This window comes from Mesocricetus auratus, unplaced genomic scaffold (genome assembly GCF_017639785.1).
Source record: "Mesocricetus auratus isolate SY011 unplaced genomic scaffold, BCM_Maur_2.0 Super-Scaffold_100027, whole genome shotgun sequence".
Lineage (NCBI taxonomy): Eukaryota > Metazoa > Chordata > Mammalia > Rodentia > Cricetidae > Mesocricetus > Mesocricetus auratus.
This window is the reverse complement of record NW_024429208.1, coordinates 5,945,181-5,962,572: the sequence shown is the minus strand read 5'-3', so window position 1 is coordinate 5,962,572 and position 17,392 is coordinate 5,945,181. Positions and strand designations below refer to the sequence as shown.

The 17,392-nt window shown below is 52.6% G+C and overlaps 2 protein-coding genes across 2 annotated transcripts in view; one reads left to right on the top strand and one right to left on the bottom strand.

Annotated features, from left to right (window-relative positions):
- Positions 1–1,343: 1,343 nt before the first annotated feature.
- On the top strand, positions 1,344–15,251 carry Ccdc167 (coiled-coil domain containing 167). Its single transcript, XM_013126653.2, has 4 exons — positions 1,344–1,451; positions 13,941–14,035; positions 14,158–14,210; positions 14,965–15,251. The coding sequence occupies exons 1-4, from the start codon at positions 1,410–1,412 to the stop codon at positions 15,066–15,068; spliced, it is 294 nt and encodes a 97-aa protein (XP_012982107.1). The 5' UTR covers positions 1,344–1,409; the 3' UTR covers positions 15,069–15,251.
- Positions 15,252–16,115: 864 nt separating this feature from the next.
- Cmtr1 (cap methyltransferase 1) overlaps positions 16,116–17,392 on the bottom strand; it is a 43,980-nt gene continuing 42,703 nt past the window's right edge. Inside the window, exon 24 of the mRNA XM_040732512.1 lies at positions 16,116–17,324. Within this exon, the coding sequence (XP_040588446.1) occupies positions 17,183–17,324 (142 nt within the window). The 3' untranslated portion in view covers positions 16,116–17,182. The remainder of the gene's footprint in view (positions 17,325–17,392) is intronic.

The following is a 17,392-nucleotide window of genomic DNA, read 5'->3' as shown; positions in this document are numbered from 1 at the left end:
GGAGGCTGGCTTTGTTCCTGTGCACAGAGGTTCCGTTTAGGAAACAATGTCCAGCACAGAAATGGGGTATTCTAACCTGGTGGCATCGTCACTAAGCATGGCCTCAAAGACATGGAAAATGATCTAAGGCAGTCTTTCTGAACCACACCCCACTCTACACATCCATCTTCTTGCTAGCCCCTCCCTGCTTTTCATTATTGAGGCGTCACTGTTGTCCAGGCTGATTTCAAACCTGTGGGCTTTTTTTTTTAAGATTTAAAAAAAAATTTATTATGTATACAATGTTCTGTCTGCACGTGTGCCTACTTGTTAGAAGAGGGCACCATACCTCAGTATAGAAGGTTGTGAGCCACCATGTGGTTGCTGGGAATTGAACTCAGGACCTCTGGAAGAACAGTCAGTGCTCTTAACCTCTGAGCCATCTCTCCAGCCCCCTGTGGGCTCTTAATACTGCCCCCACCTCATTCTCCTAGGTAACTGAGACTACAGGTAAGTCCCGTCACGCTCGGCTGTGGGCTATCTCTTTCCCCCTCCAGACAGACAGTTACACAGACACACAGACACACACACACACACACACACACACACACACACACACACACACACACACACACACAGAGCACTTCACAGATGCTAAACACACCGAGTTGTAAAACTTTGGTTGCGGTTCCGTGGGACACAGTCTATGCATGGTACACTGAAAGCATCTCGAAGGCCACACAGGTCTAAGCACTTGAAAGGACTAAGCATGGGGGCGCCTGGAAAGGAACATGCAGAAAAAGGTAGGAGCTAGTGAACACTAAAACTCAGGCTGAACGTCGCAGGCTGCTCGCCTTCCGTCTTCTGTGACATTGCAGGCTGTGCCTGTCTCCGCATAGGAAACGAGAGCAACGTCCAAGAGCACAAGACCACAAAGGTTAGCTAGCAGCTACGGCCGCAACCAGATTCCAACGGGCAGATCGGCTCAGACCGGGACTGAAGGAGCGGGCAGAGCCGTGTAGGACCGACTGAACTTGAATGAGGTTAGCCTAAAACTGCAGGGATGCCACTGATGGATGCAAGAAGATGTTAAAGAAAGGAAAACGGGAAAGGAAGGAGGAAGAAAGGAAGGAAGGAAGAAAGGAGGGAGAAAGACAAACAGTCTGTAAAGCGGTCTCCACGCCCGGGCGCACCGGTCACCGCTTCCTTCCCCGCAGATCTTACCCCGAGACCTCCCCGCTAGGAGGCCGCCCCGCACAAATATGGCGGCGGCACGACGGACGCGCCCCTCAGCAAGATGGCGGCGGCGGTAGCCACGCCCCCTCCTGCGGCGCCGGCCAATGAGAGAGGAGCACGAGGGCTTGCGCGCGCGTGGTGCGGCCTGGTGGGCTGGGCCCGTGAGGGCGGGGGTGGGGGACGCGGCAAGCAATATGACCAAAAAGAAGCGGGAGAGCCTCGGCGTCGCTCGCGAGGTGAGGGGAGAAGGCGGCTTTGGGCCACGTGGCTGGTGGCGGTGCTCCGCCGCAGGGGCGTGGGCAGGCCCGGCGGCTGTGGGGGGGAGGCCCCGGGGTGAGGGAGCCCCAGAGTTGACCCCAGCACCGACGGCGTCCTGGGGGGGCGGGGAGAGACGTGTGTGTCATTCGGAAGTCGCCGACGGGCACGAGTGGGGGCTGGAGCTGTTAGGGACCTGCGGTTGCGGTGACCGTCGCGGAGCTGGGCCCAGGACTGATGGGTCCCGTCGTCCAAGACGTTGCTGGTGGCTCCCACGTCCCCGGGTTTCCCTGTGGGGTCCAAAGCTTGTCGCTTGGGAATGAACTTTGAAGCATCTTTGGGAATCTGGAGAGAGTTCTAGGACTGGTGCTAGGGAAGGCCTTTAGAATAACTTGCCACACGTGGAGAGAAGAGACACCGGAAGCCTGTTGAGTACCATCTGCTACTCTTCGCTTGCATCCCCAGTGCGTGCCCCTCAGGTCAGTGTAGATGAGGGAGCCGAGGTTCCAAGTAGAACCCAGGCGTTGGGCACGGTGGTCCGTGCTTGTAGGCCCAGGACTCTCAGAGCCAAGGTAGTAAGATTGTGAGTTCAAAGCCCGCCCGGGATTCAGAGCAAGACCATGCCCCCAAAGGGGAAAGAAAAAGTGGAAGCCAGCTTGAAATGGTGAAGGGGGGGGCAGAGAATAATCCTCGGGGGGCTTCCCGGAAGTGGTGACTCTCTTCCTTTCAGTTACCATAGCAGGCATATTCAGCCACAGGCGTCTCAGTACATCTAGGAATGTGACCCGACGTGTTCGTCGACGACAGCGTCAGGTATCAATGTCAGAAGCTTCCCAGGGGCTTCCTACCTATCCACTGGGTGATTCTCAAAAAATCTCCTCGTAGCGCTTGCAGAAATGGAGACACGACCATTTCATCGCGGGTAACTCAGTAGGGCCTGAGTGTGTGTTTAAGGCAAGCCATGCGTATCCATGCTGTGCGCCACCCGTGGAGGACCAGCTGGGTCTGCTTGCACAAGAGTCAGCCAGGTGTGCGTGCGGACTGCTCATGGAGGATCGAGGAGGTCATAAGCTCCTCACCTGAGCGTCCAGCCTCGCCCTATACCTCCTGTTGTAGGCAGCTCGGCATGTTGTATTCTCCTGGCCTCAGGACCAGGCTACGGTCTTTAGGCTAGGTGAGGGGATCCATCTCTGTGACTGTGGGGAAGCCCTCACCCCTGTCGGGTAAAGAAACGCCTTCCAAGTGTGGGCCGTTGGGGAGGAGCGCCCACGGCCCAGTAAGTAAGTAACCTTTCACTTGTTTTCCAAGGAAGCCCGATAAACGCGGTGGTTTTGCCAGAACTGTACCTGATTTGCCATTGGGCCCTGAGGAGGAGGGGTAGGCATTGCTTCTGTCTCAGCAACAGCAGATGATTATAGTAGCCCCATCCCAACTGGGTATCGGCCTGCTTGGGAGGGGGAAGGAAGTTGTTGGAAATGTGAATGTCCTAAAAGACCAAAGCACACATGGCGAAATACACTGGCAGTATGCACCAGTAGGGCAGAGTCAGCACAGCGAGCTGCTGTAGCAGAGACCCCGAAACCCGGAATCCTGAAGAAGGAAACACGTTAGCTGAACAGCCTGGAAAAGAGGTCAGCAAACCCGTGCAGAAAGAGTCAGACACTACCGGTTTCGACTTTGCCAGTAGGATGCCTCTGTTGCAGCTCTCCTCAGTCTAATTCACTGACTCCAAATTTACCCCCTGGCTGTGGCATATCTGATGTCCTCAACGTATTTACAGGAGAAAGTGGCGGCACAGGGAGTCACCTAAGAGTGTGTTTCCAGTGGAGGCTGACCAAGTGCAGCTCTGCAATATTCGAGCTGTCATGATGTAACGAATGTCTTTTTTATGGGCTTTCTAGTGCCATGATTTTTGCATTTTTGTGCTCTTTATTGGTGATTTTGCTACTTCAAGGGACCCCTAAGCACAGCGCTAAAGTGCTGTCTAGTGTTCCAGGGCTGTGATGTGGCTTATAGGGACAATCGGTTTGTTAGATTAACGGCTTCTCAGACATGGAAACCCAGCTACACGATGCTTTGGGCAGTGAGTTCAATGCTGATGAATCGTCTGTTTATTAAATAAGATCTCTTTAACAAAACATACATCAGAGAACATTGTGTATGGCTTAGTTGATGAAAATGGTGACCAGAGCTTTGTGGAAGCCCAACCCACTTCAGGATTTGCTAATTTGATGATGTTGGGCTGGAGAGATGGCGCAGGGGTCAAGAGCACTGGCTGTTCTGGCAGAGGACCAGGGTTGCTCCCCACTGTCTACGCGGCAGCTCACAATCTCTCTACCTCCAGTTCTGAGGAATCTGATGCTTTTTTGCCTCTTTGGACACCAGGCATGCATGTGATACACAAACATGTAAGAAAAATAGTCATAAATAACTCTTGAAAGAAAAACATTTAACTATCCTGGCCAGTTATGGTGGCATATGCCTATAATCTCAGCACTTGGGAACTAGAGAAGATCAGGAGTTCAAGACCATGTAGTACAAATAAAATAAACCCAGAGACTCATATTGGGATCCAAAGTGAAGATCTGAAAAGCAGTGCAACCAAGCTCCTAGAGAGCTTTTACCTCTACCAAGACTGGAAGGGGAATCCTGTGCTCAATGTGTCTGGAGACTAATTGCCAGGATACTAAATACCCTATCTTGTAGACCTCTCTAGTGTTGGGACTAAAGGCATGAGCTCTGTTTCTCTTTTAGACTGATTCACTCTCATGTAGCCCTGGGTGGTTTTGAACTCACAGAGATCCATCTGCCTCTGTCTCCTGAGTCCTGGGATTAAAGGTGTGTGGCCACCACTGCCCAGCTTCTATGGCTGTGGCTAGCTTTGCATTCTGATCTCCAGGCAAATTTTAGTAGATCATAAACAGCATATCACCATAAGACCATGCTTATTACATAGCTCAAACCACGATACATATGATCTTGACTTAAATACCCAAACAAAATTTTAGCTACCAGAGCTGGAGAGATGGCTTAGGGGTTAAGAACACTGGCTGCCCTTCCAGAGGTCCTGAGTTCAATTCCCAGCAACCATATGGCGACTTACAACCATCTATAATAGGATCTGATGCTTAATAGGATCTGTTCGAATATGCAGGTAGGTATTCATGCAGAACAGTCATACATTAAAAAAAAAAAGAACACTTTAGAAAAATTTAGCTCCCGCCGGATGGTGGTGGTACACGCCTTTAATCCCAGCACTCGGAGGCAGAGGCACAGATCTCTGTGAGTTCGAGGCTGGACAGCTTCCAAAACAATACAGAGAAACCCTGTCTCGTAAAACCAAAAAAAGAAAGAAAATTTAGCTCCCTTGTAATCATCTGTCTTAATAGAGAGGCAGCCGTGGAGCATGTGAGCGTGGCAGTGCCAGTAGACCTTATCTAAAGCTGATGGTGCTAAGGAGGCTGAGACAAGCTTGGAGTTTATGGTCAGCATAGACTACAAGAGTGAAGAACCCCTCAAAAATCAAAATGCCCTTTCTTTGTAAGAGGTACTAGAGTATGTTTGGACCACAGAACTTTGCTAGCCTCTGGCCAGTGGACTGGGGTTCTGCCATCTTGTCAACAAGATCAGGCCACGCCTCACTGGTGTGTTCTGTGTTGAGGTATCCACTGTGTTAATTAAGTACCCTGGGCCCAGGCTGCCGCTTTCTATTTTTAGTAACTGAGGTGTATGGCCCCACTACCTGCCAGGACAGCCTGGACTTATCAGCCAGGAGGCCACATGCTCAGCGATAGCCTGTTAACATGGGAGAAGGAGCTGGCATGTGATAGGGACCAGGTCTCCCTCAGATCACACCTTCCCTCACAATGTTGCTGTCAGGTGCCCAGAGCATGCCTGGCATAAGGCAGCCGAGGACAGCCAGCCACTCCTCAACCTTTGAAGATCTGTCTGTCAAGTTCTTCCCCTTCTTGCTTTGGTTTCCTCATCAGTAACATGGAGTAGCTCCTGCCAATCTATCAGTCCACCATCCATCCACCTGTCTGCGGTGGGCCCAGGGCCCAGGGCCATCTGCCTGCCAGCCTCCAGCACAGAACTTCTGAGTGTTTGAGTTCACACGACACGTATTCTCTTAATGTTCTAAATGGGAGCAGATCTACCCATCTTGCAGCCTTGTGCATGGTAGGGTGCTGCTTAGTTTTTTGTCAAGTTGTCACAAACAGGGCTGTCTAGGAAAAGGGGACTTGAAGAAATTGCCTCCATCACATTGGCCAAGTCTGTGGAGCATTTTCTTGATGATTTGGTGTGGGAGGGCCCGATCACCCGAGCGGCGCCACCCTGGGGAGGTGGTCCAGGACTGTGTAAGAAAGCAGGCCGAGCAAGCAAGCCATGGGGAGCGACCCACTAAGCGGCATTCTCTGCTTTTAGTTAGTGCCGCCAGGTTACTGCCCCAAGTTCCCTTCATGATGGGCAATAAACTGTGATGCTGAAATTAACCCTTTCCTCCTCAAGTTGCTGTTGGTCATGTTTATCACAGCAATAGAAAAGCAAACTAGAATGCAGCCTGGTATCAGGTTCATGGGGCAGACGTAGGTGTTTGGGGAGGGTTGTGGAGGTGCTGGGAACCTTGAGCTGGAAATACCACTAGTGATCAAAGTGAAATGAGCTATTGTGGGAGCTTGGGAAATAACCGAGGGCAATGCAGATGATGGAGGCCTGGCATGTGCGGTTTCAGAGTGAAGACAAGACTTGATCAGGGCTCATTGCGCGTTGTTTTCTGTGGTCATCTGGGACTGAAGAAGCAGTGATGATTTAACGAGAGACCAGCACGGTAGACAAACCCTCTAGCACCGAGCTATGCCCCCAGCCCCTCAATAACACTGCACTTTTACAGATGTTTGCATGGATATTTAAAATATTGGTAAATATACAGATGTGTAAAACGGTGCGGGCATGTGGGTATCTGCTGTCTTCGTCTCTACGGTTACTTTTTGCTGGGATATTCAAGGACTTGAAACCCGTATCCCTGAACCTCAGCAAAGGCCTGGCATCTGGCTGTTCCTCTGCTTCCTTTCCTGTTGCCCCCAGCGGGTCTGAGTATTGAATGTGCACTGATGCTCAGTAGCGGTAGATATTGTCCTCTTATTAAAAGTCATGCGCTCAGAGCTAGTGAAGTGGTGATTTAATCAAAAATGTTTGTTAATCTGACGAGTGCAATAAAAGCCCCACAAGTGAGAAATCGCAGCACCTGCAAACAGCCCTCGCTTGTAGTATGAAACAATTACCAAGCAGGTGGCCCTCACCCTGAGGGTGGCCATGGGCCAGCTGTGCCAGGTGGTCACCTAGGGCAGCCAGGCCCCCTCCTAACTCCCCAACTCTGCTTCCTTCAGAGAGAGGCCCATGAGAGTCAGTCGGAAATAGCTCACTGTGTTAGGTTCTAAGAGTTTATTCTGAGCTACGAGAGCAAGCCATCATCCCATGAGAAACCGGTGCCCAAATGGACAGGGAGTTGGGACGGATAGGACTGTGTGCACTACACTGTGACAGTAACTGGACTTGTTTCTTTTGTAGCTGGCCTGCAGGCTTGCTCACTTGGCCTTAACTTACTAAGCATGGGTCTTAGCTGCCCCGCCCTTTGGTGGCACTGGTGCCTCCTGTATGCTTGGAAGGCACTCTACTGAAGAGCCACGTCCCCAGCTGAAGGAAATAACTTGGTTAGCTTTGGCTCCTAGTGCACAAACGCTGTCCATTGGGAAAGTTTTTGTCTACAAGTTTCAGAATGGCCTCCATGATTTTCATGCCTGGGAACGTTGTTCTCCTATAGGAGATGATAGGTAAGTAGCTCCTGCGTTGGCTCAGCTCTGTTCAGTAGCTAGTACTTAATATCAGGGTTGGTGTTTCTGCATAGTCACAAGGTAGCTGCCACAGCTCCAGTCATCATGCTCAGCCATAAATCAAGACTCCCAGATGATATCCAGAACGTGGCATTGCCCCAAAGCTAAGTTGTGTGTAACCCTGGCTGTCAGCAGACTGTTTCCTAACATCTGTCGTAGGGAGGAGAGCTGGGGGCTCAGTGCTGGACTGGCCAACTACTAGTGTCTTCTGTAAGGGATGAAAGTACACGGGAAGCAGTTGCTATTAACTGGTTCTCACAGATGACTGAAGGCCACGCAGGACAGGTGGAGGCTTCCAGAAGGAATGGTTTGGCCAGCATGAACTGTGACCACTGTTAATCGGTCTACAAGTCCTAGGATGAGCTCTGCACAAGCTGTAGAGAAGCCCCCAGTTTCCTGCAACAGGGCTAGAGGCAGTGTCTTGGCTGGGAGGAAGTACTTACCCAGTTGGCCTAAGTGGTAGGAGGCACTGTTGATTCTGAGTGGGTGTGGAGTTGGGGACTAACGAGGAGCCACCTTGCTGGGAGAGTCTGGCAGCTGTGGGCTGTTCAGGGCCTGATGACCATTAAATGCGCCTCACCTGCACTGGTGGCAGCCACAGGTCACCGCCATCGGCAGGTGATTCTTTCAGCAGCCCACATCTGGCACTGCTCCACTTAACGGGGGTCAGGAGACTAAAACCTCATTACCTAACACTGTTGGATGTCAGCGTGTGTGGAGTGGCTGTTTGCCAGCGTCTTAATTAATGAATTCATAAGGCACGGGGCGGATGCCAGCTCCTGAAAAGTGCTTTGAGCCTTTCAACGATGGAGATGCTTTTGCCAGTTTATCAAAAAATAGATCTGGGAGAAAGAAGAGAAACCAAACCCCAGGCACCATTTTTGTCCTGGGGCAGCTGAAGGCTTAGGGCAAGGTCTGGGGTGCAAGGTGACCTCCAAAGCTGTGTAAACTCCTTCATGCTGACCTTGGCAGCTGTCCTGACTACTGCAGACCTCATCATGAGCTGGGGTGGGCTGTGTTCAGATGGGTGGTCCCCTTGGCTGCCGCTAGACACTGGAAGGCCGCTTGTCCTCACCTGCTCTGCCTGGAAGAGAAACTTTGCACCTATGGCCTGTTGGTTTGGGGGGGCATAGTGGTTAGTTTTCTATCCCTAGAGTCCTGTGAACCTCCTCCACACAAAAACATCACGTAAGCAGTATGATGGCGATCAGCTATTTAGGTTTGAGGCTGGTCACCTGGGAAATGATGTACATGGTCCCCTGTGACTTGGCCATGTGGCCTAGAGGCCCCAGATGGAAAGCCCCGGTGCTCTCGCCAGGGACCATCTGGGCGGGCGGTCTAGCTCCTTTCCCCATTACAGAAAACATCCCAGGGCTCCTGATGTGTGAAAATGAGTGGATTTCCTGGACTAGCTTCCCAGGCTGTGAATTAGTAGAGGAGGAAGCTTTGATGCCCTTTGGGGAGGGGAGGGAGAGGGTTTACCAGGCACAGCTAGCCCACACACTTCCTTCTCCAAACTGGATGTGTTTTGTGTGCATCTGGGAGGGTACTTTGACAGTGTGGCAATGTGGGGGCGGGTGTTTGTGAAGGCAGAGTCAGTAGTATGAAGACAGACGCCAGGCTCCTGGCGCCTGTGTCTCCCAGCACACGGATTCCAGGCAGGCCCTTTCAGGCAGCGCATCTGTTGTGTGAGAAGAGACCAAGCAGAGCCAGGCACAAGGTCATTCAGAGTAGAGGGTCTGCTGAAGCCACACCAACAGACTGCGACAGGCACGGCTGACAGTGATGACTGTTTCCGAATGTCCGTAGTCCTTGTTAGTTGTGGATGTTTTCACAAAGGATGCTGGAGAAAAGGCTGGTGTGGGGGGAAATGTGTGATTCAGAACCCAGTCCCACACCTCCTAGCTGTGTTAGCCAAGTTGCTAACCATCTCTGCCAGGGTTAGCTGTCTCCACAGTGGTGCCAGCCCCTCTGCGAGGTTGCACTGGATGCCTGCAGCTGCATACGCTACCCATCCTAGGATAGGAGGCTGGAAGTTGCCTCCTGGTGTGAGAGTCTGAGGACAGGGCTAGGAGGCATCTGGAAAGCTGTTTCCTTCCTGAGAGTCTGCCTACACAATGTGGACTCTAGCTGTCTGCCCCTCCTCTGTATGGAGTGTCTAACAGAGCCTGGCACCTGGGCATTCCTGCAGTTGTGGTCTAGCTGTGGCATCCATTTTGTGGGCTTTTGGGCCCCAGTGTTGCTCCTGAGTCATGTTTTCATCCAGATACCATCTTCTCGTTAGAAGCTCCTGGCTAGACAGGTGTGGGGTATGCCCCATGATCACTACCTGACCCCCCAAGGCAAGAAGCTCCCAGGAGCAAGGCCTGGAGAGACAGAAACCTCTTGCTAACCTAAGAAACCTCTTGCTAACCTAGAAAACAGCGAGTGTGGTCTTGAACCAAGTCCCAGGGGAACCTTTGTCCTCTCCCAGGAGAGAGCCTGGCCCTCAGGGTGTCTGCAGTGGCCGAGCCTGTGGACCACTTGCTGCCTCCGGGCTGTCTAGGTGCTCTGTGAGTGCTGTTTAGTTGTTTCACTCTCCTACTGAAGAGCCTGTGGCTCCTGCTGCCTGTCATGTCAGAGGAATAAAAGCTGCCCATGTTCCTTCAGCATTCCTAGAGCCGGCACCCTGCAGGGCCTGGCCCGACCTGTGCAGGGCAGCTGTCTACAAGTCCCCTGCCTCCAGGAGCCTCTTCAGGGCTTTGATTCCGGGAGGCGCCATCCTCTGAAAAGATGCCTCCTGGGGATTTCAGAAGGATTTTACAGTTTTCTCTTAATACAGTGGTTTTATGGTGCATTGGACCCCAGAGACACTTGCCTAAAGCTCTAGGAGTAAGGCTGTATCCAAGTCAGGGAGGGCACTGTTCACTGGCCTGGGGTTGGGGATCTCCAGCCCTGGCCTGGAACACAGTGCTCAGAGCTGTGGACTGGGAAGGGAAGCTCTGAGGAGTCCCTGACTGCCACCCCCCAGCACACCCCGGGCCACCCACCTGACTTGAGTGCTGCTTAGATGCAGATAGCCAAAGGCCTCAGTTCTTACCAGACTGCAGTACAGGCCCCACATGCAGGGTCTCTAAGTACCAACTCCTGGATGCCTCCCCTTCCCACCTTACCTGCCTCTTCTCCCCCACCCAACCCCACAGGGTTAGCTACTGCCTAGCCACTGCTGGGTCGGGGCTAGTCTCCAAGACCAGACTGCTCCACAGGGCTTATGTGGGCCCTCCTAGCTTCTCAGTGCAAGGTGCCAGCAGTTTGCTAACTCAGACTCCAGCTCCTCCCGGAAGACTGCGAGCCCGCTTCAGCCGCTGCCACTTCCCTCTGAGATCACCCTGTTCTTGGTGTGAGAGTAGCAATGGGTGTTTCTCAGTCTACCAGGGACCCCCTTTAGCTCCGGGCCAGTCTTCTGCCAGGCAGGTGCTCCGGGTGGCTCCATGACTTTCCACAGTGGAACCTTCCCTTTCCACAGCCTTGCTGGCTGCCTAGACCCCTAGAGCTGTGCTTCAGACACCCAAGTGCGATTGCCAGGCTCCCCCTGCTGCCCGTGTTTTCTCAGAGGATCACTGCTTCCCTGGGCCTCTGCTGAGTTTTCTGCTCAGGGCTCTGGTCTCACCCTTGGGTTCCCCCACACCTGGCCTCCACCACTTGCACCCACCCCAGCACCATCCTCACAAGATTGCTCAGCTCACCAGTGTGCCACGCTCTGTGCCAAACGGTGTGCTGGCCCACGGTGAAGGGCGTTCTGTGCCACTGCCTGCCTCCCCGCCTCTGCTCTTGCTGTTCTACTCTAGCCCAGCGAGTGCCATTGCTCTCACAGCAGCTGTTCGTAAGCCCGCTGTTGTGAAGTGATGTCACATCACTACCTCATAAGCTCTGAGATGTCACCTGAGGCACACACGGGCAAGGCGCAAGGAGCCTGCCATTCATTCACAAGGACAGCTCACCCCGTCCCGACCCTGAGATGTAGCTCCTTACTCTGACCCCAAAGCTCATGGCCCTGGCTTTCTCCCTCTGTTGCCTTTGGCCTGAGGGCAAGGAGAAAATGAAGTGAGGACTTCGGATTTGAACCTGTAGCCTGTAGTATTCATAACTCATGCATATGAGAGTTGACTGAAGACTCCAACCGGGAGCTTTCTATAAGGCCCGTTTTCTGGTCTTGTCTTGCCCTTCGACCTGTCTTGTTGGGACAGCTCTGTTCTGCAGCCCTGTGTCACATCTAAAAGCACTCAGATCATCCCTTGCCACCCCCTGGACAGCCTGGTTCCTCGAGTCTCCGCCCCACTACTCAGGTTTCTGACAGTGGCCTCTGCTTCAGGTCCCCTTCCAAGGATGAGTCTGGCTCAGCCTCCCCCGCCCCCAGCCCACATCAGCAGTTGTAAAGAGAACTTGCTATTTAGAAGAGAATCAGAACTGTCAGCAGGACATAAATATTCATAGAGGGAGGTTAGAACTGAGTCCCTAAAACCTTGATTTGTGTTCGCCCATTTAAGCCTCATTAAAAAGTGGCAAATGAAAGTAAGGATATTCAGTATAACTGCAAATAAATTGGGCTTGTTCAGAAAGAGACCCCCGACTGCCAGCCCCTCAGGCCCTGTCCAGAGCATGAGGGCAGAGCAGCTTGGCCACAGCCTCAGCTGTGAGACATTGCCCAGCAAGAGGGCCTGGCCTTGCTCTGGAGCAATTACCACTTGTCTGGGCACCTGGGCACCTTCCAGAGGCATTCAGGGATGGAAATCCTTAACCTGATCCCTCCCCAGAATGGCCTGCAAACCGGGGCCCTGCACAAAAAGCAGCAGTAAGGACTGATCCTGGACATCTGGGGCGCTGCGCTAGCTATGTGCAGGCACAGCTGTTTCCTTGTTTTAGTGAGCCCAAGGATTTCAGAAATCAGTTGTCTAACCGTGAGCCATTTGTTCCCAGCCACTCGTTCTACCCATGTGGGGCTGCTGCTCACTCCAGCCACAAGGAGGGAGACTGAAGGACACCAGGCCATGTGGGCACAAAGGTGGCAGGTGTCCTAAGGAGCTGCAGACTTGGGCATTCTTGGAGGCCAGGCAGGTCATAGTCACAAGTGGGGTTGGCCAGTCTGTGGGCTTCCAGCCTGGGAAGATAAAAGCTTGAACAGGAGAGGCAGTATAGAAAGGGCTGGCTTTGCCAGGTAGGGGGTAGGTATCCTCCAGCCAGGCAGGAGGTCCAGCTGCATAAGTAAGAGTTAGGCCCCAGCACGGCCTCTGGCTGCGTGTCACTCCTGTGCCACGAGGACATAGTCTCAGGGATTCGCCTGTGTTGGGCAGTATTCTGTGAGGGGCACACATATCAGACTGCTGTCCCCAAGTCAGGCTCTCTAGTGTCCCCTCCCTACGCTACAGTTTGGGGAAGGCTTCTGGCTTCTCTGGGGACTGCTGAGTCTGCTGGCAGAGGCTGTGCCCGTCAGCAGAGAACCGACAGTTACCTCGCGCCTCTCTACAGGTTATTCCCTCACATGAAGCCCTCCTTACCTTTCATTCAAACCCACCAAAGTGGCTGATCCAGGAATGTCTGAGATGACTGCTGTCCAGGAACTTCAAGTGCAACTTTCCTGACTCCTGACCCCAGGCTAGAGAAGATTCTTCAGGGTAGCTCCAATAAGGAATGGCGTGAGACAGACAGAAGTGCCCCTGTGAGTCCTCAGAAAAACCACTCCATCTAGGGAACCCTAACCTTTCATTTGGCCACGTTTGCTGTCCCTCATGGGGACTTGGTAAGGGTAGCTGAACTCAGAGTTGGAAAGGGACTATTACAGGGTTCCAGAGAGCCCTCAAAATACCCAGCCACCAAAAGCAAGGCGCCAGCCAGCACAGCTCCAGAGAAGTGTCTACTTTAGATACCAGGTCAAGGCAGAATTATGGTGTTCTATGCCAAATGCATAAAAGTAGCTAGTACCCAGGTGTGGATAGCCCAGCCCAGGATTTTACAAACCATTTTCCCACCACTCAGGTATTTTCTTTAAGATCACATCTCTGAAATGACAGCAAATGGGAGAAGATATAGCTGGCAGCCCTCCTTTCAAGAGCTTAGCTACTTCGCTATTGAGTTATGCTGACCTTGGTGATAGGCAACGGTTCTGCGCAGGAGCCACATCAGAAAGAAATAGAAGTGGTTTTAAGTTGCATTGTTTCGCCAATTTTTATTGATTCTCAGAAAAATGCCTGTCGTGACAACACAGACTGCACTATTAGGATGAATCATGTGAGAAAGATGCCCCCACTCTTTAGCCCCTTGACATTTAACCCCTTCCCCACGTGGAGACCTGGGACCTCGAGCTGTCTCTGCAGTGTTTCCTTCTTGGCAGGTTCTGCTGGTGGAAGGCCTGGATCACCCACTCCTTGTTTCCCAGGACTCAGTCTGGCAGTTCAAACTTTGAAGCCCTCTGCCAACAGTAAAGCTGGGCCCTGCCCAGTACAAACATGGCGTAGGGAAGCAGGGTGGTGCTAGGGTCAGCCCCTCCAGGGCACTGGTGCTGGGAAAGCTTAGCGCTCTACACCTGTCTCTTGTCTCTTTCAGATTGATGGGCTAGAGGAGAAGCTGTCTCAGTGTCGCAAGGACCTGGAGGCTGTGACCTCCCAGCTCCATAGGACAGAACTGAGTCCTGAGGACAGGTAATGCCTCTGTCCTCTAACACCCTAGTTTTTGGCCCCCTCATTCAAACAGAAAAGAACTACTGCCCGTCTAGTTAAGACAGAAAAAAGGTCTGAGCTGTGAACTCCTTCCTTCCCCACAGGAGGTCTCTGGAGAAGGAGAAAAGCACTCTCATGAGCAAAGCCTCCAAGTATGGTAAGGAAGTACCCTCCCATTGCTGTCCTGGTCCCGGACAGCAAAGGGTCTATATTCTCTGGGAGTGTGTCTCTCACCCGCAGACACTGGATTCTGCATCCCGCGCCTGACCCAACCAGAACAACCCACATTGGGAATGGGGTGGTTAGAGGACAGCCCCTACTTGGGCAGGAAAGGGCTTCTGTGGGTGGAGCAATGCTGCCACCTTCTGGGTGCAGGTAGCAGAGTCAGTTAGAGCCCAGCAGCCCCTGCCCTGGGTCGGTCGGCAGGGCCCTCAGATGTGTCCCGTTTCGTCTCTACTCAGAGGAGCTGGCTGGCAGTCCTCCCAGTGCATTGCCTAGGTAGGGCGGGGTGACCAGGACATCAGTTTACCCTGTACAGAGTAGAAACTGCAGACCAGTGATGACTGTCTATGAATGCAGCTTAGGAATAGCGGGGCTCTTTCTAGTGCACCTTTAGACAGCAGGAATCCAGGAACTGTGTGAGCCCAAAGCAGCTCCAGCTGTCTCAGAGTTCCTAGCTGGCTGAAGAGACTCCAGGAGGACGAGCCCTTTGGTGGCCTTACCACATACCTAATACACAGAGAAAGGGCTGAGCAAGTCAGGACTGCTCTTAGGTGTAAATCTAGCTAAATGATTAGAGGGTATAGGCAGATCAAGGACAGGGCCAGGTTTAGGAATACAAAAGGAGCTGGAAGGAGAAGCAGTTAGGTGGGACTCAGTGTTCTGTCTTGTTCCCATCTTTTTCCTCCCAGAGAAGGAGCTAAAGCTGCTTCGGCAAGAGAATCGGAAGAACATGCTACTCTCAGTGGCCATCTTTATCCTCCTCACCTTACTCTATGCCCACTGGACTATGTGAGTCAGCATCCTCAGCCATGCAGGTTCCCTTCCACTCCCTACTCAGGGACCAAGCAACCTTTGAAGCTCAAGATGGAGGGGCCTTTTCCTCCAGTGGTTGCCCAGCAGCTATAGCAGCAGGGCGTGGCACTGCCTCTTCCTCAGGAGAGGGGCAATAAAGAGCCCAAGCTCTGCTGTCCAGTGAGTAAATGTCTGTGGCTGACTAGCCGAGGGGCAGCAAGGGAGGCACTCCTGTTTCAAAGACGAAGGGGTGCTCCCAAGTTCTCGTGCACAATGAGAGGGAGGGAGGGAGGGAGGGAGGGAGCATTCTGTGCCCCGGGCCAGTGTCCTGGCCTGCGATCACACTGAAGAAAATGCAGCATGCATGGTAAAAGGTTCAAGTGGAGGTCCAGGAGCATGCTGGACAAACTCATCTTCTAGAGACAGGCAGGGCCAAGGAGGCCTCCAGGAGTGCATGGCCAGCAATGACTGATGGTGACAACAGCCAGTAAGTAAGGTGGGTTGATGAGAAAGAAGCCAAGCAAGAGCAGCTAACAAAAAGTCACCCCAGCCCATCCACTCAGGGTAAAGGTCATGAGGAGAGGGAAGGTGGCTGCTGCAGGACTGTGGTGGTGAGGCCCAGGACAGACAGGAGCCAAACAAAACAAACACTGAAGCATGAAGATGGGATCAGATGGAGGCTCAGCGGGCATCCCCTCAGTGGAGAACACTGGCCTCTTGTGGAGAATGCTGGCTAGGGTCAACGAAACACCCACCCTTTCTCTCTCCTGTCCCTTGTCCTCTGACATTGATTAGTCTGACACCTCTTATTTTAGTCACACAGACTGATCTTGGACTGTCACAGTGAGCTGTGTGGTTTATATAAGAGAGGGAAGGTGTCTCCCCACTCTCCTGAGGCTGTGGATTCATTCATTCATTCCCCAACCCCAGCTTCAAACAGAACAGCACCCCCGATGCCTCCGGGCTGTCTACCAGGAGCTGGAGAGGCTAGATTCCACACCCTCCCCCATTTCCTCTTAAAGTCAGACCCTAACCACAGAGCCCCACAAGCAGTAAAAATATGTTTAATGATCCAAGATTCTGCAAGACACACTGATAGGCCCAGAATTGGGTGGAAATATGGCATCATAGCACTGTTGCTGCTGGCTTAGGGGTAGGAGATAGCAGAAGGGAGTCAATTCCAACCTCACAGGCACCTCAGTGCCCTATCTCCAGGGAAACCAGCCTGATGCTGGCATAGGGCCCTAGGGACCTGTGTAAACATCTCTTAGAGGTACTTCCCATTAAAAACTACCACAGGTGCCCTTCCTCCCTCTTAAAGAGACAGGAAATGGAATGACCACATATGTACCTCTTAGTGGAAGAGGGGACACCAGAGCTACCACTAGCTCAAAGCTCTACCAAGAGCCTCAGGTGACCTGAACTGCCTGAGGGCTGGTGCTACACCTACCCTGGAGAGGATGCCTTCTGTTACTGCTGAGAGGGAGAGAAAAGGGCGGGTTTTAATGCTGCCCAGTGTTTAGAACACAAGAGGTGGACCCATGAAGGCCTTTCAACTCAAGAGGCAGTCACAGTCACAGCTAGGACCCAAGGCTCTAGTGTGTCAGTGATGCTGGCCCTCACTCCTTCCCGGCCTGCCAGGATGAACTCCAGGATGGGGATGGGAAAGACAAATAAAACTCTGATTTATACAACAGCTGCTTCTGGCCAGCACATGACAGTGAGCCTCCTCGCTTGGCTAGCCTGGTAAAAGTTGGAAAAAACAAGGCCTGACTGCCCTTTGGGGGCAAAAAGTGAAACTCAGAAAACAGAGTCTACAAATTCCAGAGGGCATAGCTGAGCCCAAAGCCTGCCACTCTGGCAAGTCCTAAGCACTGACCTGCCTCGAGCAGCTGCTTTCAGGCTGACTCCTGGTGGGGTCAGTTCTCAGGCAGCAGAGTTCCACAAGAATGTGTCCTCTCAAGAGCCTGGTTGAGCTCCTCGGGAATGGAAAGGAACCCACCTTCCTCATGACCAAGGAGAGCATCATTCCCAGTTCCTTTCCAAGAGGTGAAGGAACCAGACACAGGGCCCTCCCTGCCTTGGGAATGACAGGACATTCATCAGATGGAGATTCTAAGATCCTCCAGGATTGTGACTCTGGATGAAAGAAAGGACATCCTCCTTGGACAGCTTGTCTGGATCCTGGGACTTCTGGGAGTCGCGCATATGGAAGCCATCTCCCCACTCCCAGAAGAGCCGGCTGTAGTAGCAGGTACTGGGAAGGGGAGGGGGCAAGTCAGAGTGCTGAACCTAAGTGGCACAGGACCGAGAGACCACTAGCCC